Here is a 25,074-nt window from a genome sequence, read left to right on the forward strand (position 1 = left end):
CTCTCAAGTCATTCACTGTAACGTTCCTCATCTACGAATCTTTCATCCTCGCTCAAATTAATGGGGTAATCATCACTTTCTCGGTCCGAATCTCTCTCGCTCCATTGTAAACAACGGGGAATTGTGAGGAATCCTAGCTCCTGTGACGTCACGCTACTTCTGGTACAGGCAAGGCTTTTTTTTATCAGCGAGCAAAAGTTGCGAACTTTATTGTCGATTTTCTCTACTAAATCCTTTCAGCAAAAATATGGCAATATCGCGAAATGATCAAGTATGACACATAGAATGGATCTGCTATTCCTGTTTAAATTTAAAAAAATAATTTCAGTAGGCCTTTAAAGTTTAAAAAGTCCTTTGTTGTGTTTTTAAAACTTTTTTTACACAGAATATTAGACTAACATGAAGTGTTTTCTCAAGTGGATTATTTGTGATATGTACATTTTCATAATGTGCTTGTTCTATTGGTTGAAGTGAAATTTAAAATTTTCAAATAGACCATAGTCAGACCAATGTGGTCTGTAAATGATGCAAGGTGCTCGTCCCCACCAAGAGCGCTAATACCGCGCTCACCCTTTAGAGCACAGCTGTAACTCCCTGGCACTAAACCTGCAGAAAACAGTTCTTCTCAGGTTTCTCTATGTTTACATTTTGACACTTTGCACTATTTTCTTACACTTTATGAAGCATTTCTTACATATTCCTTATTTTTGCACCTTCATTTTAAGATCTTATTGTTAAATGTTTATTGCGATTTTGGAATTAAGTGTTCAATGTGATTTTACTAGTTTGTTTATATTGTTTGAGTGTTGACATTTGCTTTCCTTTCTACCTTGATAGCTGAGGGGAGGTTACCTATAAAATATATATTTTTAATTTTTTCAATAGGTCATAAAATATTTCAATAATTATTCTACATAGACCAGAGCTGGGCAAATATTTTGACTCGGGGGCCACATTGAGAGAAAAAATGTGTCTGGGGGGCCAATGTGTATGTGTGTATAAATGATATATACACATTTAGCTGTAAAAAATCTGCTGTACAGTATGTGCTTTTGGGTCCCTTTTTTCAGGAACACTAATAGCAAAAGTCACAATGTCTGCTAGAATTCTAAAAAAGGTTATGACAGACCACCTCAAAAAAACGGAATGGAATTTTACAGTTTTTTACTGAATGGGACACCCAAAATGTACATTAAAATAAAGAAAGTGGGATTTACGATATTAACTATGAACAATAAAACACTGAATATTAACAACATATGAACATCGCTCCTCTTTTACTTCTCAGACCAGCTCCTCGATAATTGTGTATCATTCACAATCAAGCAAAACACAACAAAAATGTAAAAAAACAGTAAAATAAGAATGCAAAGTGTAATAAACACCTACAATATGATATATTATCACTTTTATGCAGACATTTGTTGTAAAAATCTGCTTCCGCATCTGTTCCTGACACATGCGTTTCGGGCTGGCTGCTCTAAAAACAAACCCCGCCCACTCTGATTTGTTCCTCGTCTGAGCTGCCGTGACGTAAATTACCGTAATAACTCATAAAACACTCAAAAGTGCAGATTTCAACCATTGAATTACTTTCTATAGTTCAAGACTTACGGTAATTTAAAATCAGCACTGCTAATCATAATGGTGGCAACGGTTTTGATGTTAAAGGTCTAAATAAAAAATAAAAAAAGAACGTCCGGCGGGCCGGATGGGCTGCATGTAGCCCGCGGGCCGTATTTTGCCCAGGTTTGCTATAGACTGATATAGAAAACTTATATCGTGATGCAGTTTTTGGCCTTATACACAGCTCTGTGCTATCATGATATGGTGATCGGGTAATCCTTAATTTCAGTTGTTGGTTACGTCAATAATTTGACCCTCATGAAACTTATTGACATTTTGGAGAAGTTGAAGAAATGATAAGATATTCACTGCATTAATTAGGGCTAATAACGTGTTGCCAGCTCCAATATTAAAAACCATGCTGCAATTAGCTAATGGGAGGCTCTCACCTACTTGCTTAGTTAAATCCAGATGGTAACCTTTTTTTTTTTGGGGCCCTGCAGTGTATTTGTTTATTCGGCTGAAACACGTATTGGTTCTGACCTACTGGACTTCACATCTGTGAGACCGGGCCAGCACCAGCCCAACATGTCCTTGTCTTTTATCTCATTCTAAGGCCAGGTTTGGGATTTACATGGCGGTTTCTAGATGGGATAAGAGATTACATGCAGGTGTTGTGAGTAAAGATGGGTATTGTTTATATTTTAACCTATATTAATAAGGGCTTATTCTGATCCGATATTGATTTCGGATATCGGTCCGATATCAACAAAAAAAAAAGATACTGTATCTCCGCTGTAAACTCCGATACAAGCAGCCCTGCAACGTGTTACTTCAGTACTTTACTTCCTCCAATAAGCACACAAGGTTGGTCTTTTCTTGTATTTTAGTCAAGTTGTTTACAAAACGTAAACATGGCAGACTATAGGCTACTAGGAGCTGGCAGCTACCCCACAACTAAGCACACAATAGCACACAAGCTAGACATAAGTAATGCATGCCCTCAATTTGCACATTTGTCAACATAAAGAAGTATCAAATATTTATAGTTGCATATTACTAACACATACAAAGCCTCCTTCGCTGAAGTGTATTAGAAAGTATGCAGTAACAAACGTGTCCGCATCATACCACTTATGAGCTTAACTTAATGAATGTGACCACTCGGTGTCGCCGAAAACCAAATTATTGTATTTGGGGCGGCGTGGCTCAGGTAATAGATCAGCCGTGTCAGCAACTTGAGGGGTTCCAGGTTCAATTCCAGCCTATGCTGTTGTTGTGTCCATGGGCAAGACACTTTACCCACCTTTCTCCCAGTTCTACCCACACTGGCTTAAATGTAGCTTAAAAGATGTAGATAATGGGTTTCACAATATAAAGCGTGTTGAGTCTCTCAAGAAAAAGCGCTATATAAATATAATTCACTTCACTTTAAAGGCATAAACATGTCATAAGATTAATGTTTTTTTCATACCTACTATTGTTGTTGTTTGATATTGATATCGGCCAATATGGGGACACCCCTAATACTGGCACCAAATTGGTACAGTACTTTTAAAATGCTTAATTGGTACTTCAAACATGGAAAAAGTGCAAATTTTTCGTAAAAAACAAAAACAAAACTCAAAACAATACCTTTTAATTTTTTATGAAGTGACATTGAAGTTGAACAGTCTAGTAATTGAAATACTTCAATCATGCACATTAAATGATAACTAAGTATGAGAATGATTATAATTCTAGGTCTGAGCGCTGCTGTGGTGTATCAGTACATGGTCAAATACTAGATCCATATTTTAGATTGGCATTTTGTATGGTCTCAAAACCACTGCTGCCCCCCACCCCCCTAGAGGAAGGTTTGTGTATCGTTCAAGCATGAATAAATACACTTAATACCGAAGTACCAAAGCCTTTTTTTTGTTTCAGTTTGAATACCTGTGTCGTATTCATCTTATATGACTGATGTATTTTCTTTTTCCAGAACCGAGAGCGTCTAATACAAGGGACAATGACAGCGATACCACCACCAATGCTGATCCTGGATACCCGGGTCTGCAGTTCTGCGCCAGCCAGTACACAGACCGAATATATCTGTACGATAAGGTACACCACGACTTCTTTTTTTTTGGTTTACAAAACCACATCATCTTTGATTTACAGTACAAGTGTACAGTACATGTAGTGTAGGGCTGATCGATACCAAAGGTGGTATCAGTAGATGATCGATGTCAGAGTAATAAGTTCAGAAATCATTTTTTTGTCTTTTTTGGTAATGCTAATAAATTCAGGGACTAATTCCCTGGACACAGGAGGAGTTTGAGAACAAAAACCAAATGATTTAAAAGAGTAGTGGATAGTAGTTCTTGTTTTTGTTTAGTTACAGCATGCTAACGTTAGCTTGCTTACATGCTAACATTAGCATGCTAACTTTTTGAGCTAGTTTTGCAACCCTTTACACCAGAGGCATATAACTTGGTATGTGACATTTGTTAACTGATAGCATGCAAACGATAGCATGCTGGCAAGCTAACTTAAACATGCTAAGTTTTTCATCTAATTTTATACTTGTTTCTCTATTTTCGCAGCCATACACCTTTGAGTCATATACAGTAACTTGCTATATGAAACATGCTAACTGATATCATGCTAACATTTGCACACATGCTATTTTATTGTAAGCGTGCTAACGTTTTAGGCTAGCTGTGTAGCTCATTTTGTACAGTTACACCTAAAACTCTCAGATTCAGACACCGATGACACTTGGCCAGAGGTCCAGGGCACAGATAGCAGGCCCATCAAAATTCCCGCTGGATATTTCTAGTTACTATATACTATTAATTTTGTCTTGTCCAAACAATTGTATTGTACCGTATTTTCTGGACTATAGAGCGCACGGCTATATAAGCCGCACCCACTGAATTTTAGAAGACATTTTTTTTATATATATATTAGCCGGAGCTATATATGTTGTAAAATTAGTTTTTTACACAGAAAGAAACCATTAATGTTTTTTTACAAGCCTTAATTGTTTCCAAACGGTGCCTGTAACACGGCAGTAAAACGGCTGATCAAACAAAACAGAAGTCATCGTCATGGACCCACTAGCTGCGGAAGCTAGCTCTCCAATCAACTAAACTGACCCAATAATTCCACGGTGACGTTTTAGTGAATTTACTGAGGAATTTGTGAAACTGAAACAATACAAAAAGAATGTCGTTGTAAGTTAATAATACTAACACAGAGACTCGTGTTAGCATATTAGATAATGCTAACGATGCTAACTTCATTATGTTACGATAGCACGTACAAAAATGAATTAAAACACTCTTACAGACATCACACATGAGACGGTTGAGTGAGTATGAATTGTTTTAGTTTTGTTGTAAAACTTACAAATGTTGCTTGGAGTGATGAATGAAGAATCCTTTTGAGGAGAAACGCTATTGACCTATAATAGAATATTATTTCGATTCAAGTTGTAGTTACATTGTAAAACTTTCAAACGTTGCTTGGAATGATGAATGAAGAATCCATACGATTAGAGACGCTATGGACGGCGAGAAGACTGAAAAAATGAAATGGTTGGGAAAAAAAAAGCACTACCGATAAATGGAGGGACACTGCAGCATCTGCACGGAGCAAATTCGTTCAAAATGGTGCCATAATACAAAGAATAAAACACTCTCTAAGTGTTTTTGCTTGTTTTTTTTAATTAAATTATTATTATTGTTGCCATTAGCAAAGAAAAATCCATAAATTAGCCGCTCCCTCTTTAGTTTAGGAAAAAAAGTAGCGGCTTATAGTCCGGAATTTACGGTAATCAAAGAGAACAAGAAACTACAGTGGAACCTCCCTTTACCAACTCGTCTTTTGCGAACTTTTCGATTTACGAAATTAAAGACAGGCAAGGGATATTTCCACGTTTTTTTTTACATTTATTTTAGACTCAAAATATTACTTCCGCCTTTTTTTCAATGAAATATCAATAGAAATACAATTCAAACCATATTGGTCGAACGCTCTCCTCAGCCGCAGGTACTCGTCGTTCCTCTCGCCTTAACACCGCACTGAGTTGCAGGACAAGCTAATATGATTAACAGCAAGGTAGGCAGCCGTCAACGTTGTGGCTCGCAGAGCGAACGAAGGCAACTTACAAGTAAGCTAGCTAGAAGATGGTTATCTGACTAGCAAGCTTGTTTCGGTGTTTCGAAATTGATCGAAGAAAAAAAGTTAAGACCGTGGTTAAAAAGCACCAAAAAAAGCTGGCTAGTTAGCTAACCATCTAGCTAGCTCACTTGTCGTTGCCGCCATCATAACACCAGAAGTAAAATACAGGATAGAGTCGCCAAATGAGAAACGTTTTCTGAGATCTTTGCACGCTTGTAATGGAATTTTGCATTACATTTTCAATGATGATGATGTTAGTGAATGATCTACTAACAAAACTACAAAAATCAGTGCTACATTACAAGACAGCCTGAGGAGGTTGCCAGATGAGAATAAATCTAAAGGTAAAACATAATGTAGAAATGCAGCCAATTGCATTGATTTTCTAAAGTTTCCTTTAAGGTTTGAGTGGCAGCACTTTGTGCTGATAGAAATGTTCCTCTTTCTTTTTTCTTGAAGTGTGCTCACATCTCTGATGATATCGAGCCAAATACGCCTCTTTTGTGTCCCGCTGGCTGCCATTTTTGGCGTGCTCGTATGGAAACGACTGACTAAGCTAAGTTTTGAACTGTGATGAGACCGAACTTTTCTGGGAAAAGATGCCGAAGCTGACCTATTTCACAGCGGAGGAGAGTCTTCTCCTCCGTTTAGTGGCATCTCTTCCAAGAACACACACACTAGGGTTGTACGGTATACCGGTACTAGTATAGTATCGCGGTACTAATGAATCAAAAATACTCTGTTTGTCATGACGGCCCGTCGTCACGTCATGACAGTGTTGGTTTTACGAGCAGAGGAGCATGTTCGGCAGCGCACACACACAGAGTACTTACAAGCAGACACAGTGTGTAGACAGAAAAGGGAGAACGGACGCATTTTGGTCTAAAAACTAACTATAAAGGTGAAGTTATAACACTGAAACGCCCTCAGGAAGAGGTGCTTTAAGAAATGGCTAGCTAGCTAGCAGCTAACATCCATCCGCAGTCTGCAGTGTTTTAGCTACTTCTAAATCACTAATCCTCGCCTCCATGGCGACAAATAAAGTAAGTTTCTTCCAAGTATCATCACTGCAGGACAAGGAATAGCTAAACATGCTTCACTACACACCGTAGGAGGATACAATAGCTTTTGTTAGCGTCACCGCTAACAAAAGCTAGCGCGCCTGAATGTAAACAAATGCCATGAGTGGATCTACACCTGACATCCACTGTAATGATACCAAGTACAAGAGCGTATCTAGTCGATACTACTATGATTACATCGATATGTTTTATCGTCACATTTTTTTCCTTTTTTAAAAATTCATATTATGTTTATAAACTCAGGAAATCCGTCCCTGGACACATGAAGACTTTGAAAGACCAATGTATGATCCTTTAACTACTTGGTATCGGATCGATACATAAATTTGTGGTATCATCCAAAACTAATGTAAAGTATCAAACAACAGAAGAATAAGTGATTATTACATTTTAACAGAAGTGTAGATAGAACATGTTAAAACGGAAAATAAGCAGATATTAACAGTAAATGAACAAGTAGGTTACTAATTCATTTTTACAGTTCGTCCCTCATAATTTTGACAAAATAATAGAATGATAAATGACACAATATGTTGCTGCATACGTCAGCAGACAAATTAGGAGTCTTTGTTTGTTTACTTACGACTAAAAGACAAGTTGTCTTGTATGTTCACTATTTTATTTAAGGACAAAATTGTTCTTGGATTGCAATCAGAAACATTTAATATACCCTAAGATTTTTTGTTAAAATAAAGCTAATACTGTAATGCCATTTTTTATTTAGAAAAGTATCGAAATACATTTTGGTACCGGTACCAAAATGGTATTGGAACAACCCTAACACACACACACACGGCCCTTACTCCTCCACCCCTCCTTTCTCCCCCTCTGTCCCTTCCTTTCTTTCTCTCCTGCCGTCTGCTGCTCGTTGTCCGAAGACAATGTCAAGTGGATTTTGATGTTCAAAAGAGACATTTTAATAAATTGAAATACATGAATGAAACAAGTGATGGCCAATACTTATACATAAGCACAAAATTAATTTATGTCCAAATCATAAAATAATGTGGCATTCAAAATGCGTCTATTCAGAGCAGCCGTCGAGTTGCGTGTGTATCAAGAAGCCTGTCATCTCACACACCGCCCACCCCAGAGCAGGAGCACGGACTAAAATACCACCATGATGTGTAGAAAATGCACATCAATTTCCTAATACTCTCAATATTTCCCACTCAAATCCTGGTGATAAATCTCCCTTTGATTGTGAATCTAGCACCCCCCCCCCAATGTGACTTCTGCGCCTGCTGCAGGATTATCCCAATGTGACATCTTTCCAGGCACAACTCCTCCAGTTTATCATTTAAACGGCAGCAGGGAGCATTTATCTGGGCAGCTTATCGCCTCAGCCAGGCGCACATGACACTTGTCTATTGGCGTCACGGTAATATAGCATTGGTGATTCAGTTCAGCACTTTGGTCCCCTTTTACGTAAAACCCCTCTCGTCTCTTATCTACGCCGCTAGGGAAGGAATTTGAGCCCTGGTGAATGAAACAAAAGGCTTGAGTATCACAGAGCGATCGATACTGGTTGGCAAGTGACACTCAAGACAAGTACTAGGAATGCACAGGAGTGGAATCGGCATCAGATTAGTTTGTCTTCTCCTGTGAAGTAAAGCTAACTTACAGTCTCTGACGGAAACCCTGTAATCTTGCACTGATTAGTGCTCTTTTGTGGCCGTCTCATTCAATTAAAACATCCCCGCTTGGAGAGAATTGGTGATATTTCCCATTATTCGGGGTGTTCTCATTGATTGCGATTGATCTATTCAGTGTATTTACGACGAATGCTATTGACACGCTATCTGAACGAGTTCCGTCCAATTGTTTCATCAAAACAAAGTCAATAGTACACAATAACTTAACAAAAACTACTATCTACTAAAGATCGACCGATTATCGGAGCCGATTTTTGGAGCCGATTTTTGGCATTTTGACGTACAGTACAGGCCAAAAGTTTAGCCACACCTTCTCATTCAATGCGTTTTTTTAATTTTCATGACTATTTACATTGTAGATTGTCACTGAAGCCATCAAAACTATGAATGAACACGTGGAGTTATGTTGTAACCTCAGTGGCCTAGTGGTTAGAGTGTCCGCCCTGAGATTGGTAGGTCGTGAGTTCAAGCCCCGGCTGAGTCATACCATCCATCCATCCATCCATTTTCTACCGCTTGTCCCTTTTGGGGCCGCGGGGGGTGCTGGAGCCTATCTCAGCTGCATTCCGGCGGAAGGCGGGTTACACCCTGGACAAGTCGCCACCTCATCGCAGGGCCAACACAGATAGACAGACAATATTCACACTCATATTCACACACTAGGGCTAATTTAGTGTTGCCAATCAACCTATCCCCAGGTGCATGTTTTTGGAGGTGGGAGGAAGCCGGGGTACCCGGAGGGAACCCACGCAGTCACGGGGAGAACATGCAAACTCCACACAGAAAGATCCCGAGCCCGGGACTGATTAACTCGGGACTACTCAGGACCTTCATATTGTGAGGCACATGCACTAACCCCTGTTCCACCGTGCTGCCCCCGAGTCATACCAAAGACTATAAAAATGGGGCCCATTACCTCCCTGCTTGACACTCAGCATTAAGGGTTGGAATTGGGGGTTAAATCACCAAAAATTATTCCCGGGCGCGGCCACCGCTGCTGCTCACTGCTCCCCTCACCTCCCAGGGGGTGATCAAGGGTGATGGGTCAAATGCAGAGATTAATTTCGCCACACGTAGTGTGTGTGTGACAATCATTGGTACTTTAACTTTAACTTATGTACTTAACAAAAAAAGGTGAAATAACTGAAAACGTGTTTTGTATTCTAGTTTCTTCAAAATAGCCACCCTTTGATCTGGCGCCTTATAATAGGTGCCAAAAAAATATATAATAATGATCTATTATGGCAAATTAGGGCTGGTCCTATAAAACGATATCAATATAATATAAGTTTGATAAAATATTCGATACATATTTACATTTTTTGGTCGGACAAAACCAGAAATTATGAAGCAAGATTCGTTTCATGAAGTCAGTCGCGCTTTGGGATCCCAGGAAACAGGAAGTGTCACTGAGCAGTGGGAGGGACACGCTAACAGCCAATCACGTAACAGTATCGACCGACAAGTTTGGTTGGGCCGTCTTTCTGTCTCGCTGTGGATTCTCTGTATGGAGTGAGAAGAGAAGGTGTGATATCTTGATATCTCAACTCAATAACAGGAACTTGTATTTGGTTTTGTTGGTTTCAATGCAGACAGTGCGGCAACATCCTGACACTCCCAGTGTGTCGCTTTGATGAGGAGCTTCCCAAACTACTCTGTGTAGTGTTCAATAGTTTATACACTACTGCCATCTATTGTCTACCTTCACATCTACTTGAATTATTTGATTACCTTATCTGCGCTCATCCTACCTGGCTACCAGACACTCTCCACTGATAAAATGCACCCTTGGCAAGTCGTAAATTGTTTTACTGTATTTATTGGCAGGCTTAAATAAGTCATAAAAAGTAGCAATAATTATCGATATGGATCAAAATAAAAAATTTACAGTACAGGCCAAAAGTTTGGACACACCTTCTCTTTCAATGTGTTTTCTTTATTTTCATGACAATTTAATTTCACATTGTAGATTGTCACTGAAGGCATCAAAACTATGAATGAACACATGTGGAGTTATGTACTTAACAAAAAAGGTGAAATAACTGAAAACATGTTTTATATTCTACATTCTTCAAAATAGCCACCCTTTGCTCTGATTACTGCTTTGCACACTCTTAGCATTCTCTTAATGAGCTTCAAAAGGTAGTCACCTGAAAAGGCTTTAAATTCACAGGTGTCATAGTTTTGATGCCTTCAGTGAGAATCTACAATGTAAATAGTCATGAAAATAAAGAAAACGCATTGAAATGAGAAGGTGTGTCCAAACTTTTGGCCTATACTGTACTGTGAACAGGGACACAACATTAGGTACACCTGCAGACTGCTGCGCGGATTTCATATTTCATTCATTCACGACTCTTCCAACACGAACACCACTGCTCCCACACTTATAAGTAAAGGTAAGACCATAATAACGTTTTTTTTTATTAAATGTGCTTTTTTGTGTGGTACAGTTTGTAAGTGTAAAGTTAAAGTACCAATGATTGTCACACACACACTACACTGTAAAAAAAAAAAAAGTTGAGAAAACGCAAATTTTCAAGGCAACATGATGCAACAAGATTTTTGCGTTTTCTCAACTTTTGACTACTGCTGGCCAGACACTGTTTTGGTAGTTAAACATAGTGAAACCTTATTTCTGAGTCTGCCTAACTTAAAAACTATAATTATTTTTTACAGTGTACCAAAACAGTGTCTTAGCAGTAGTCAAAAGTTGAGAAAACGCAAAAATCTTGTTGCATCATGTTGCCTTGAAAATTTGCGTTTTCTCAAATGTCTTTTTTTTTACAGTGTAGTGTGGTGAAATTTGTCCTCTGCATTTGACCCATCCCCTTGTTCACCCCCTGGGAGGTGAGGGGAGCAGTGGGGAGCAGTGGGCAGCAGCGGCGCCGTGCCTGGGAATAATTTTTGGTGATTTAACCCCCAATTCCAACCCTTGATGCTGAGTGCCAAGCAGGGAAGAATGCTGATATGAGCTTTTAAACATAACCCTTTAACTGCTGCCAATCAAATGGTGAATAAGATACTCTTTAGGGTTCATATGTTTGTAAATCTGACTGTGATGAAGTCAGTGCCTCACCTGACATGAACCTCACTGCACGCCACTGATATATATATATATATACACAAAAAAGTCTAAAATCAATTTGTAATGGGAGGGCTAATAAAAAAAATTATTACTACTGTATAATAATTACTTTACATGCAGTTGGCTTTCGGCCCTCGACCAAATTTTTTCAGCCCAATGTGGCCTCCAGGGCAAAAAGTTTGGACACCCCCGATCCAAAAGTTTGTTAATCAAAACGTTTGCAAATAAAGGGGTTCGTCCATCGAGGTTCCACTGTACTATAAAGTGTGGCAAAAAGAAGCAAATCCTTTGATGCTCACTGAACTGAGCTTTCCAGGTACCACACAATCTGCTGACCGCTTCATTTTCCATCAAGGCGGTTCAGTTTCTTCCTAAAAATGTTACACAAATTGTCCGAACTAATGAGGTTTCCACTGCATATTGGATGACTGTCCTTGTCTCAACTCTCCCAAGTCTTCATTTGCCACCTCTGCTGCTGAGGCGAGCTAAATTTGTGCGGTGTGCTTTGTAGCGGCTTTATGTAGCGAGAGCATCTTACTGCTCAGCGTGCAAATTGGGAGGACAGTGCACATCTTTTCTATCCAGCCAGAGTCTAATCCCGCTCCATGCTGCTGCAGCACAACCCGCTCTCCCTGCCATTTATTTGACCATAATCCAAGCAAACACATGAGCCACTGCACATTGCGGATACTAAGCAGGAAAAACATCCTCATGCTGATTTGGACCTGAATTCCATGCAGCGTGTTATTAACCTTTTGGACTTTATCTGTTCTCCTGTCTGCCGCTGTTCTCGCCCCCTCACGTGTGAAGTGGCTCTTGCACCTTAGCTCCACTTTTGCATCCTCCGACTTCTTAAATGCGCCCGGCGTTCTTTCCTTGACCCCCCCCCCCCCCCCCCCCCCCCCACAAACACACACACACACACACTCCACCCCAGTCAGGTTCACAGGGAGGGTACATCTGAGACGGAGATGGAAATAAATGAATGCTCATTTTTGTGCCTTTACTGGAGGACTGTTATCACTGCCAGCATAATTCATGCAGCGAGATTCATTCCCCCGGCTCATTACTGCACGCGGACGCCGCCACAAGAGAAGCGTTTTCTTCAAAGTACCCTACGTCTGTTTGAATAAAAAGCGATATCTAATACGAATTACCGTGGCAACTGACAAGGGGAGTCGTCACGAAGCACAAAATGACTTAAACTGGCTCTTTCACTCACAGGGACACTTATCTTAAAAACCAACAATGTGGAGATGTTAGCTCTTTCCCACACATTGTAGTGATTTTGTCTTTAATAACAGAGAGCGAGAGGGATGGGGTGGTAATAATCTCGCAACAAATCCTCTCGCCTGAGGCCAACTGTTCATCTCTGCTCATCTGTTAGGACGGCGCTCCGTTAAACTTCAGCTTCATCCCCCTGGACATCAAACTAACCAACTGGGACGACCTGCCCGAGGACTTCAGCCGGCACCGGGAAAATCGAATACAGGTCTGCCCCTCCCGTGAGACTGTGTGTGTGTGTGTGTGTGTGTGTGTGTGTGTGTGTGTGTGTGTGTGTGTGTGTGTGTGTGTGTGTGTGTGTGTGTGTGTGTGTGTGTGTGTGTGTGTGTGTGTGTGTGCGTGTGTGTGTGTGTGTGCGTGTGTGTGTGTGTGTGTCTGGCATGAGCTTTGATAATCACCAATGTGTGTGTACGTACAAGTGTTTACACACTGCAATTTATTTACCTCGTGTCATTTCAGCAAAAGCACCACAAAGGGAAAGCGCGTGCGACTTTTAGAGGGCAATTCATGCACGGCGGCTTAACGCGTTCGACGATACGCTGATGGCTCGGAAAAGAAAAGAATCCAATATCTCGCCACAGACAGTGTTCCGTGTTTTATAAAACTTTGCTGCTCTTTCCTCCGGTGGGGAAAAAAACGACACAATTAAAATTTTTTCTTGTATTGTTTATGTATAGTGTTGCCAAAGCGCAATAAATGTAGACCAGTGTTCATTTTGACAGCAGTTGTTCATTCACTTTTCGTCAAAAATTTACTTTTTCAGTCTAATTTTAGTCATCTAAATTAATTCAGTTTTAGACAACATTTTAGTCAGTTAAAATTATTGTGAATTTAGTCGACTAAAATATAAAGTATAAAAGATAAAGCAGGGGTCCCAAAACTACGGATACGGCCCGTCAGTGTCCAAAATCCGGCCCACGGGAAGTCTGAAGTTTAAAAAAAAATAAAAAAATTAATGTTTCTAGTTTTTATTTTAATTGTTATTTTAAAAAATCTGTCCTTTTCTAATCCATTTTCTACCGCTTGTTACTCTCGGTGTCTCCTAGCCGCTCAGGCAAATTATATTGTCTAAAAATGTATTTTCCCATCGAGTGCAAGTGCGCGCTCTTTCAGTCAATTAGTGCATGAGGAATATATATATATATATATATATATATATATATATATATATATATATATATATATATATATATATATATATATATATATATATATATATATATATATATATATATATAAATACATATACTGTATATATTCATATATATACATATGTATACATATATATATATATATATATATATATATATATATATATATATATATATATATATATATATATATATATATATATATATATATATATATATATATATATACACAATTATATACACAAAAATACGGCCCCCAGACAAATTTTATCAACCCAATGCGGCCCCCGAGTCAAAAAGTTTGGGGACCCCTGAGTTAAGGCCTCTTGGAAGTTTATTTGAAAACACTTTTATTAATTAGATCAGTGGTGTCAAACTTTTTTTCATGGAGGGCCACATCGCAGTCATGGCTGCCCTCAGAGGGCTGCTTGTAACAGTGAATGTAAGAATATAAAAGTATAATCGCCTCATCATATTATTGCTTATGCATTTGGTTATTTGATTTTTTTACGTACCAATTCATGGATAACTTGGTTTGAAAACGTAAGTCTAGGTGACAAGCAGATATTTAAGTATTTATTGTTATGTTTAGAAACTATCATAAAGTATATAATAATTAGGGGTGCTAAAAAAAAAAGTGTCCCGATTTTTTTAGTAATTTTCAATCGTAAATCAATTTTTTTTTTTTTTTTGACTAATTAATAAAAATAAAAAAAATGTTTAGGCCATCTGTATGCTTACTTGGTGCACGTATGTGTCATACGTCAGCAACCAAAAGGAGGTTTTGTAACCTGTAAGCTGTTTTGTTAAGGTTAATTATTATACCAAATAATACATTGCGAAAATCAGTTTGAATCGAGAATCGTGTTGAATCGAGTATCGATTATGAATCAAATCCTCACCCCAAGAATCGGAATCGACTGGCAAGGTGCTCAAAGATTTACACCAATAATAATTGAATACTTGTATGTATATCAAAGTTTAAAATATATGAAATGTCATGTATTACATACATTTTTTACTGTCAAAATGGAAAAAATTAAAACATTTAGTAAGTATGATGAAGTATCCACATTATTCCCAGGCTTCCCAGGTCTTGAGTTTGACACGTGTGAATTAGGCTACCTGCAAAGCCTTTGTTTAACACAAAAATAGCATAATCTTATGGTCAGGAATGATGTCAATAATTGTTTGCTCCACATGTCAATCAATGCTAGTAAATATCTTTAAAGTAGCAGTAGAGTGTAACAACAAGTTGCCTCTATATTAAAGCTATTATCATATATATCTGATTTATGACACCAAAAGTAAATAGATAATAAATAGATATATGATCAAAATAGTATAAATCACACGAAGATTCTCGAGCCATTTTGAGAGATAATGAGGAAGCATGTCACGTGATGGCGTTACGTCGAGCTAAGAACCAAAGATCCCTTCGCCATCAACAACAATGATAATCAAGCAGACTCTCTGAGAGACAACACGGATTACTTTGAGCAAAATTATGACCCAGGAGCCAGGACCTTATATTTCTGAGCCCAAACACAAAGAGGATGAGCAATAAATGTTATGCAGCTTTATTGTGGCACTATAGCATCAAAAGCATTGCTAGGTGATAAACATACAAGCTAAGCATAATAAACCATAATAAAACACTTACTGTAATATTTCCACTCTCCAAACGACGGGACGCTCACATAATTCCGTTTAGATGAAGATTCAATCCCAACCCTCACGAAGGGTAAAAAAAAGTTCCTGCAACAAGCGCTTGTGTCTTTTTCGCCATCTTGGGGATGTGAAAGTGGACCAGCCTGTCGGTCCATGGCCACATTTGTCTACTAGCAGGTGAGATATGCATGAATTATAATCTAGAATTTACTTTTAGCAAGTTTGAAATGAAGCAAAAGCAGCTATCGGGTCAGTGTGTCAACAATAGCAGCGTAACCTAGCATTAGCTCACTGCTATCAATGCGCCACTAAAATAGTACGTCTGCGTTAGAGCTTATAATAACAATATCTATAATAACAAAAAATGTAAATAGTCATGAAAATAAAGAAAACACATTGAATGAGAAGGTGTGTCCAAACTTTTGGCCTGTTCTGTATATCTTGATAAATTTTTTAGCCATATCGCCCAGCCCTATGGCAAAGTGTGTTACCATTGTTCTTTCTTTTCTGTGGCCTCAACTCCCTTGAGATCGCTAAACGCTCCTCTTGTAATTCTGGGCCGGTCCCTCGCTTTTCTCAGAATCACCCTTTCCCCATGAGATGAAATCTTGTTCCAGCTCTAGAGCGGGAAAGATTGCCTGTTATCTTGTATTCCTTCCATTTTCTAATTATCTGGCCAACACTGGTCTTTTTCTCACCGAGCTCCTTACTGAAGGAACAAGGATCATTCCGTGCTTCCTGTCCGTGGGGGTCCGAATTCTTGGATCAAATACTTCAACAAAATACAAATGAGTTGAAAACCTTCGTTAATGTCACCTCTATTTGTGTTCTTTTCGTGAGTATTTCTTCACTGATTGTCTTAATGGATCACAAAATGGCGTCTGCCTTGTAACCAGGCGTTAAAGATGGAGAGAAGGTTGGGGAGGCTGACCAAGTGCAAGCAGACATTCGAGGGAGAGAATGCAGTTTTATGAGCGTCATTACAGGATGACGGATCATCGCCTCAAACGACCCCACACACCAAACGGCTCACAGTGAATCTCGCAATATGCCACGGCGGCTGTGGCGCCGTTGACACACTCCCCACCTGCCGCATTATTTATGTACGTTTGTAAAGCCAAGGCGTGAGCTGCACCCTTCCTCGGACCCATCATTTACACCCTGCTTTGCTCCAGATGTCCACCAAGATCGATACTCTGCAAGCAGTTAAGTGTGGGCTGCAACACGCTAGGGACACGGCCATGCGTTTACTCACCCACGCCATGTTTAGGTGACACAATATTTCATTGTCTATAGTTAGATTATTGCAAGTTGTGTTTTGGCAGTGTGCCTCACACATCTTTGTATAGGGAGTGTTGCCTGTGTTAGGACTGCCTTGCTCTTGCATGCAAGTAATTCACTTACTAACATAGGCACTAGCCAGGCGCACCGGACGATAAGGCGCATTAAAGGGGGCATGTTATGATTTGTTTTCAATTTTAAAATACTTCCTTGTGGTCTAGATCAGTGTTTTTCAACCTTTTCTGAGCCTAGGCACATTTTTTTTAATTGAAAAAATCCAGAGGCACACCGCGAGCAGAAAACATTAAAAAAATGAAACTCAGCAGCCGATATTGACAATAAAAAGTCGTTCTCGCAATTGTTGGATATGAATTCAAACCATAACCACCCATGCATCACTATAGCTCTTGTCTCAAAGTAGGTGTACTGTCACGATCTGTCACATCACGCTGTGACTTATTTTGAGTTGTTTGCTGTTTTCCTGTGTGTAGTGTTTTAGTTCTTGTCTTGCGCTCCTATTTTGGTGTACGGATGTACTTTGTGGACGCTGTCTGCTCCACACACTGTAAGTCTTTGCTGCCATCCAGCATTCTGTTTTTGTTTACTTTGCAGCCAGTTCAGTTTTAGTTTCGTTTTGCATAGCCATCCTTAAACTTCAATACCTTTTCTTAGTGGCACTCGCCTTTTGTTTATTTTTGGTTTACGCATTAGATACCTTTTTACCTGCACGCTGCCTCCCGCATATTGTGATCACGACAAACTGTGTTCCCGACAGCTACAAAGCAATTAGCTACCTGCTGCCACCTACTGATATGCCGAACTCTAGACAGTACAGACACTCAACAACAGCACATTATTTGTGGATTATAATTTCTGGTTTGCATAAAATATTTTTAACCCAATTAGGTGAAATTACATAATGTCCCACGGCACACCAAACAATATCTCACGGTACACTAGTGTGCTGCGGCACAGTGGTTGAAAAACACTGGTCTACATAACATGTAATGGTGGTTCTTAGGTCAAAATGTTGCATAGATTACTTTTTACAAATGTCAAGCAGCTTTCTGACTGTCTCTTCAGAATGCAGGTTTTGTGGGCGGTCTTATGTACTGGCAGCCACTTTGACAGCATCTTCTCCCCGCCATCTTTGGTGTACCAGTAGTTTTTAGCGCTTCCATAGCGAGCCTACTGACCAGACAGCCGCAGAATTTCGGGACTTATGCAGATTCCAAATACACACCAGCAGGTACTAATAGGTAAGAAATAATAGGTCGAAACAAAACACCCATTTTGGGGTCCTTATACATACACCATAATAATACCTGAATGTTGAAGCACAGTACGTCTGACTATGGTTACCGTAATGCTCCGACAATACATCAAATAGTGCGGCTTCGTAGCTTACCAAAGTCGTACTAAAACATTTTGACAGATTTTTGCGCGCCGTGAGTAATGTTCTATAATATGGACCTGCTCAGTGGCCTTGTGGTTAGAGTGTCTGCCCTCAGACTGGAAGGTTGTGAGTTCAAACCCCGGCCGAGTTATACCAAAGACTAAAAATGATACTCCCTTCTTGGCACTCAGTATCAAGGGTTGGAATTGGGGGTTAAATCACCTAATGATTCCCGAGCGCGGCCACCGCTGCTGCTCACTGCTCCCCTCACCTCCCAGGGGGTGAACATGGGGATGGGTCAAATGCAGAGGATGATTTCACCACACGTAGTGTGTGTGTGACTATCGTTGGGACTTTAACTTTAACTTTAATCTCAATGAAACATCAAAGTTTTAGGCCAACTTGCTAACCTGTATTTGCTAGCATCATTTATTGTACAGGTGTCAACTTGCAGTCCACACGTATCTCTTACGTGTGACTGGCATCTACTGGTCACACTTGTCATTACGCCTTGTATCACATAAAATCCGTCAATAAGCACAAGCAGAATTAATACATAGGATATAAGGCGCAGTGTCGATTTCTGAGAAAACGAAAGGATTTTAAGTGCGCCTTATAGTCTGAAAAATACAGTAGTTTGAATGGGACTTATGATGATTTTAATCAACATTTAAAACACTTCCTTGTACCAGTAGTTTTAGCGCTTCCATTGCGAGTCTATTGACCAGACAGCCGCAAATTTTCGGGACTTATGCAGATTCCAAATACACTTCAGCAGGTACTAATAGATAAGAAAAGTTGGTTTTGCATAATAGGTTGAATCAAAACACTCATTTTAGGGTCCTTATACATACACAATAATATTACCCGTATGTTGAAGCACAGTACGTCTGACTATGGTAGCCGTAATGCTCCGACAATACATCAAATGGTGCGGCTTCGTAACTTACCAGAGTCGTACTAAAACATTTTGACGGATTTTTGAGCGCCGTGTGTAATGTTCTATAATCTCAATGAAACATCAAAGTTTTGGGCCTACTTGCTAACCTGTATTTGCTAGCATCAATTATTGTACAGGTGTCAACTTGCAGTCCACACGTATCTCTTATGTGTGACTGCTATCTACTGGTCACACTTGTCATTACGCCTTGTATCACAAGAAATCAGTCAGTAAGTACAACCAGAATGAATACATACAAGGCGCACCGGGTTATAAGGCGCAGTGTCGATTTCTGAGAAAATGAAAAGATTTTAAGTGCGCATTATAGTCTAAAAAATACAATGGTTTGAATGGGACCTATGATGATTTTAATCAACATTTAAAACACTTCCTTGTGTGGTGAATCAGGGGTTCTTAACCTTTTTTAACTTTACTCCAACATTTCAATGACAGAGGGGTCCGCTCAAATAATAACACTGAATTAGTAATCCCACTCCTTATCTTAATCGTATTTAATAATTATATGTATCTTATTTATAGTTTACCTGATAAACCTTGTCAAATGATTGATCACAAAGATTACTATCAAGGCTTAGGTCAGGCTGATTACAATAATAAATACTAATGAAATTTACTGCAAGAGAAGGAAGGGACTAAAAAAAAACATTGAAAAATAAATGTACTTATAATTACGCAGTGCTAAAGTAATTACATTCTAATGAAAACAATATTTATTAATAATAATAAATATGTTTCTCAACTAAACTGTCAATAAAATTAAAGTGCAAATGAAAATACAGATTCACCACTTTAGTCATAATTTTTGCGCTCAAGAAACTTCTCGATGACTTTAGCTCCAGACTTCTTCTGTTTGTTTGATATTGTCATTACTGCCACAAGTGGTGGAAAAGTGTATTACAACTGAGTACAGCTGCAGCCCATAAGGACCACAGCTGGGAAACATGTTTTTTGGCAGAGTTTTTAGGGGGCGCTCGTGGCCCAACATTGGCAGAGTCGTGTATAAAGACAGTATGGCCAACTCGGTTTCATGCAATCTACTAAATGATTGGTCAAAAGGCTCTCACGTTGTATTGGAAAATTTCTGATCAAGTAGTCAAACAAAATTGTCTTTCTTAGATTTATCTGAGAAGCTCGAGCACCTCAAAAGGCACAAGTCGCATTCATAGCAATGTATGTAAGTGCGCAATAGAAGAGAGATGCGTTATTCTTTCTAATACAAGGTGGGAGGGAGGGAGTAGGCTCAGTTTGGAGGGGGAGAGCATATGAGTGCACTGATAACTGGAGAAGACGGGTAGGGAGAAAAGATACTTTCACAGTGCAGATACAGACAAGGTAATTCTCCGGTCAGAATGTGCTTCAGTTTGAAATGGCATAGTGCGAGGACACATAAATATTTGCCATTACAACGTGACTCCAGGACTCCATGACCGCTACTAAACTTTAAGATGATGCTATGTGTTTGCGGTGCTTCCTTGTCTGTTTATTAACGTGTAAAAATATACGACAATTCTTCTCAACAAAAGAGGAGAAATATAACCTTAGAGAAAAATGTAATTTAAAACATTTGTACGCACGTACAACACTTAAGACCTTTGGTATATCCGTATGTGGAATGGATTAAGCAAAGAAATCAAACAATGTACTATTATGATCCACTTCAAGAAACTCTTCAAACTTAAAGTGTTTACAAAGTACAAAGAAGAAGAACCATGATAAACATTCTGAATTTATTCCATCCATCCGTTCATCTTCTAGATAATCTTATTCATCTCACCATATGAAATATAACTTACTTCGCTAATTATTATTTATTTATTTTTAATGTTATTACTTATGGAGTATATTGTGAATAAATTGACAACAGGAAGTGAACAAAAGTGTTAGCAACTGCTATGTAAAAGAAAATGGTAGGATTAAATAAGCTCTGCTTCTTCCTACTCCTTTTCTAACATGTCGAAAAGAGAAACTGGAAATTGTGATGCATCATTTTGTATGCATGCATGTTCCAAATAAACTCAAATTCAAAAAAGCCCTGTTGTGCAGCTTGGGGCTGCTCCAATACAAATATAAACAGAAGAAATTAATACATTTTAAAAATGGTATCTTCGAATCTCAGTAAAACAAAAACAATGCAATTCGGTAACAGTGGAATAGAAAGTAAAACACAAATACAAACAGACAGATTTTGAATGAGTAAAATAAACCAAATTTGGGGTGTAATAATAGATGAAAAAAATGTTTGGGAAATCTCATGTAAAAATATACAACATAAAGTGGCAATGAATACGTCAATAATGAATAAAGCAAAATATGTTCTCCACTCCATATTTTCTACTGCATGCGAGGGGTACCATATCTGAGTTAATGTGCAGAAATATGGGGAAATAAGGGCTAAAGTACACTTCATTCACTTGGCATGTTCCAAAAAGAAAGATGAGTTATATTAATACATCATGAGTGGTTACCAATACATTGGAGGCAGACACCACACTTGACACTCTTCACATAAAAGTCACAATTTCTCAGTGATTGTTGCTCCAAAGATAATGAAGATTTTGGCAAAATGAGGGTATTACGTTATTTTTTTTGGTCGTTCCGTGTATTTTGTTACGTACGTTTGTTGCGCCGTCAGGCGCAGGGATGTAGCAGCAGAATGCGTCCAATACGGCCGCAAAATTCTACTTTCACAAAATGGAAGCATGTTTTATTGTAAGTCTACGAGCTGGAGTATGTATAGAACTATATATAGACATATTATTTTGGTCTACTTCGTTAACGACGTCAAGTGCATGCAGCCGCACACGTCCTTGGTAGTAGTCATGGCGCCTGTTGTTTTTCGTTGGCCTTACTCTCTTTCTACACCACTCTGCTCTACGGCAGGGGTCTCTAAACCTCTACACTAGAGCTGGGCAAATATTTTGACTCGGGGGCCACACTGAGAGAAAACATGTGTCTGGGGGTCCAATGTGTATGTGTATAAATGATATGTACACATTTGGCTGTAAAAATCTTCTGTACAGTATGTGTGTTTGGGTCCCTTTTTTTCAGGAATAATACCAAAAGTCACAATGTCCGATAGAGTTCTAAAAAAGTTATGACAGACCACCTCAAAAAAACGGAAATTAATTTTACAGTTTTTTACTGAATGGTACACCCAAAATGTACATGAAAATAACGAAAGTGGGATTTACAATATTAACTATGAACAATAAAACATTGAATATTAACAACATATGAACATCGCTCCTCTTTTACTTCTCAGACCAGCTCCTCGATAGTTGTGTATCTTTTACAAAACACAACAAAAATGTAACAAACAGCAAAATATGAATGCAAAGTGTAATAAACACCTACAATATGATATAATATCACTTTTATGCAGACATTTGTTGTAAAAATGTCTCTGTTCCTGACACATGCGTTTTGGGCTGGCTGCTCTGAAAACAAACCCTGCCCACTCTGCTTTGTTCCTCGTCTGAGCTGCTGTGACGTAGATAACTGGTATATCACTCAAAAGCGCATATTTCAACCATTGAAATACTTTCTATAGTTCAGGACTTACGGTAATTACTTACTGCACATCATAATGGCGGCGACGGTTTTGATGTTAAAGCTCTAAAAAAATTATGTAGTACGTTCGGCGGGCCGGATTGAAAATCTTCATGGGCCGCATGTGGCCCGCGGGCCGTATTTTGCCCACGTCTGTTTTACACCTAATGCGGCACACTAAAAAAAAAAGAAAATATGCTGGGGCCATATTGATATTTCTCTTTTTAAAACCAATACAATATATATTTTTTTTTTTAATGAAAGAAAAAGCTTGCATGTCAGCTTTGTGTTATTAGCATCAATATTTCAACGTTTTCTCATTACATTGCACTAGGGCTGGATGACGTATCGAGTTTGTAAGATATATCGATATATTTTTAAACAAGATATGAATTAAGAAAATATCGTAATATCGATTATAATTTATTTCACGTTAAAATTACCAAACGCCGCTTATTGGTTGTGTTCCTTGTTCTCCCCCGCTCCCCCTCCATGGGCTACTAAACCCCTCCCCTTCCTCCTTCCAAGACGTGCTTGCACGTATAAGAACATCCACGATTGGTTAGGGACAGGCCAATCAGAGGCAAGATAGGGCGGGTCATCAAACCAGGAAGGGAATTAAAAAGTGCCTGCCTGCAAATGTATTTTTTTATCTGAGTTTGATACATTTTGTATTATTTGCACAGCTATGTTATTTATTTCATGTAAAAATAATATTTTTATATTTTATTTATGTTATGTAATTCTGTACTACTTAAACAGTTTCTGTTCTGTGCTGTGAATTACCATCTTGACTAATTGGGTTAATAAAAGAGCCACTGACTGTTTACAGTACAGTTGTCATTCACTTAAATTTTACTGAATATCGCTCAAAAATGAAAATCTTTATATGTATACTTTCACCGAAAAATATATTGAGATATATATCAAATATCGAGTTTAAGTAAAAATATATAGAGATATATATCGAGTATCGAGTTTAAGTAATTAATTAGTAAGTAAGTAATTAATTAAGTAACTAATTCCATCGCAGTGATGGAATTAGTTGAGTTGGTAACCACTGCAATTGATAAGAAGGAGTTTGCTGTTGGCGTTTTTATTGACCTGAGCAAGGCCTTTGACACCATCGATCACACAAGACTATTAAACAAAATGCAGAGGTATTGTGTCAGAGGTCTTGCTCATGATTGGTTGAAAAGTTATCTTGGTGGCAGAGAATAGTACAATGTACATGAACAATGTAGATTCAGATAAAAAGATTATAACACATGGAGTACCCCAAGGTTCTGTACTGGGACCAACATTTTTTTTATTGTATATTAATGATATCTGTAAAGTCTTTAAAAAAAACCTCAAATGTATTCTCTTTTCTGATGATAGAAGCCTGTACTGTTCTGGGCAAGACCTTGGCCAGCTCCTTGAGACTGTAGAGAGTGAACTCCACATACTAAAGATTAAAGATTAAAGCAATGGTTTGATGCCAATAAACTATCAATCAACCTAAATAAAACAAAATATATACTTTTTGGAAATAGGAAAAAATAACATACAGTGTCACATAAGAATTGATGATATGGAGATAGAAAGGGTGTATTCAACAACATTTTTTGTGGGAATCTATTTAGATGATAAATTAAATTGGAAACTGTACATAAATATACTCAAGACAAAGATGGCAAAAATGATTGCTATGTTTCATAAAATTAAAAACTCTGTAAATCAAAAGGCTCTTAACATGTTATATAATTATTTCGTACTCCCATATCTTAATTATTGTGTTGAAATCTGGGGTAAAAATTACAAATCCAACATCAAGTCTATGTTCTTACTTCAAAAGAAATCCATTAGAATTGTAAATTATGCGGATTACCAATCCTCTTTTCATTAAATTAAAAACATTAAAACTGCACGATCTTGTTGACCTCAACACTGCTATTGTGACGTATAAAGCTCATAACCACATGCTGCCTGGGTGTCTACAGGAGAGGTTCAAACCTAGGGAGAGTCCCTATGATCTCAGAGCTTCAGTTGTCTTTCAGAAAGCAAACATAAGAACGAGCTTAAAAAGTAGATGTGTTTCTGTCAGGGGGGTTGATCCGTGGAACAGCTTGGATGATTCCTTAAAATGTTCCAGTTCCATTCACACATTTAAAAAACACTTTAAGACCAATGTCTTGGAAAAATATATCACTCTTGAATCAACACCAGTAGTTAATACTATGA

At 38.4% G+C, this 25,074-nt stretch overlaps 1 protein-coding gene across 1 annotated transcript in view; it reads left to right on the forward strand.

Annotated features, from left to right (window-relative positions):
* Nucleotides 1-25,074, forward strand: part of zranb3 (zinc finger, RAN-binding domain containing 3) — a 278,301-nt gene that overhangs the window by 167,981 nt on the left and 85,246 nt on the right. The window contains exons 14-15 of the mRNA XM_062059225.1: nucleotides 3,548-3,669; nucleotides 12,946-13,050. Coding sequence (XP_061915209.1) covers nucleotides 3,548-3,669; nucleotides 12,946-13,050 — 227 coding nt within the window. The remainder of the gene's footprint in view (nucleotides 1-3,547; nucleotides 3,670-12,945; nucleotides 13,051-25,074) is intronic.

The sequence above is a fragment of the Entelurus aequoreus genome, linkage group LG01 (genome assembly GCF_033978785.1).
Source record: "Entelurus aequoreus isolate RoL-2023_Sb linkage group LG01, RoL_Eaeq_v1.1, whole genome shotgun sequence".
Taxonomy (NCBI): domain Eukaryota; kingdom Metazoa; phylum Chordata; class Actinopteri; order Syngnathiformes; family Syngnathidae; genus Entelurus; species Entelurus aequoreus.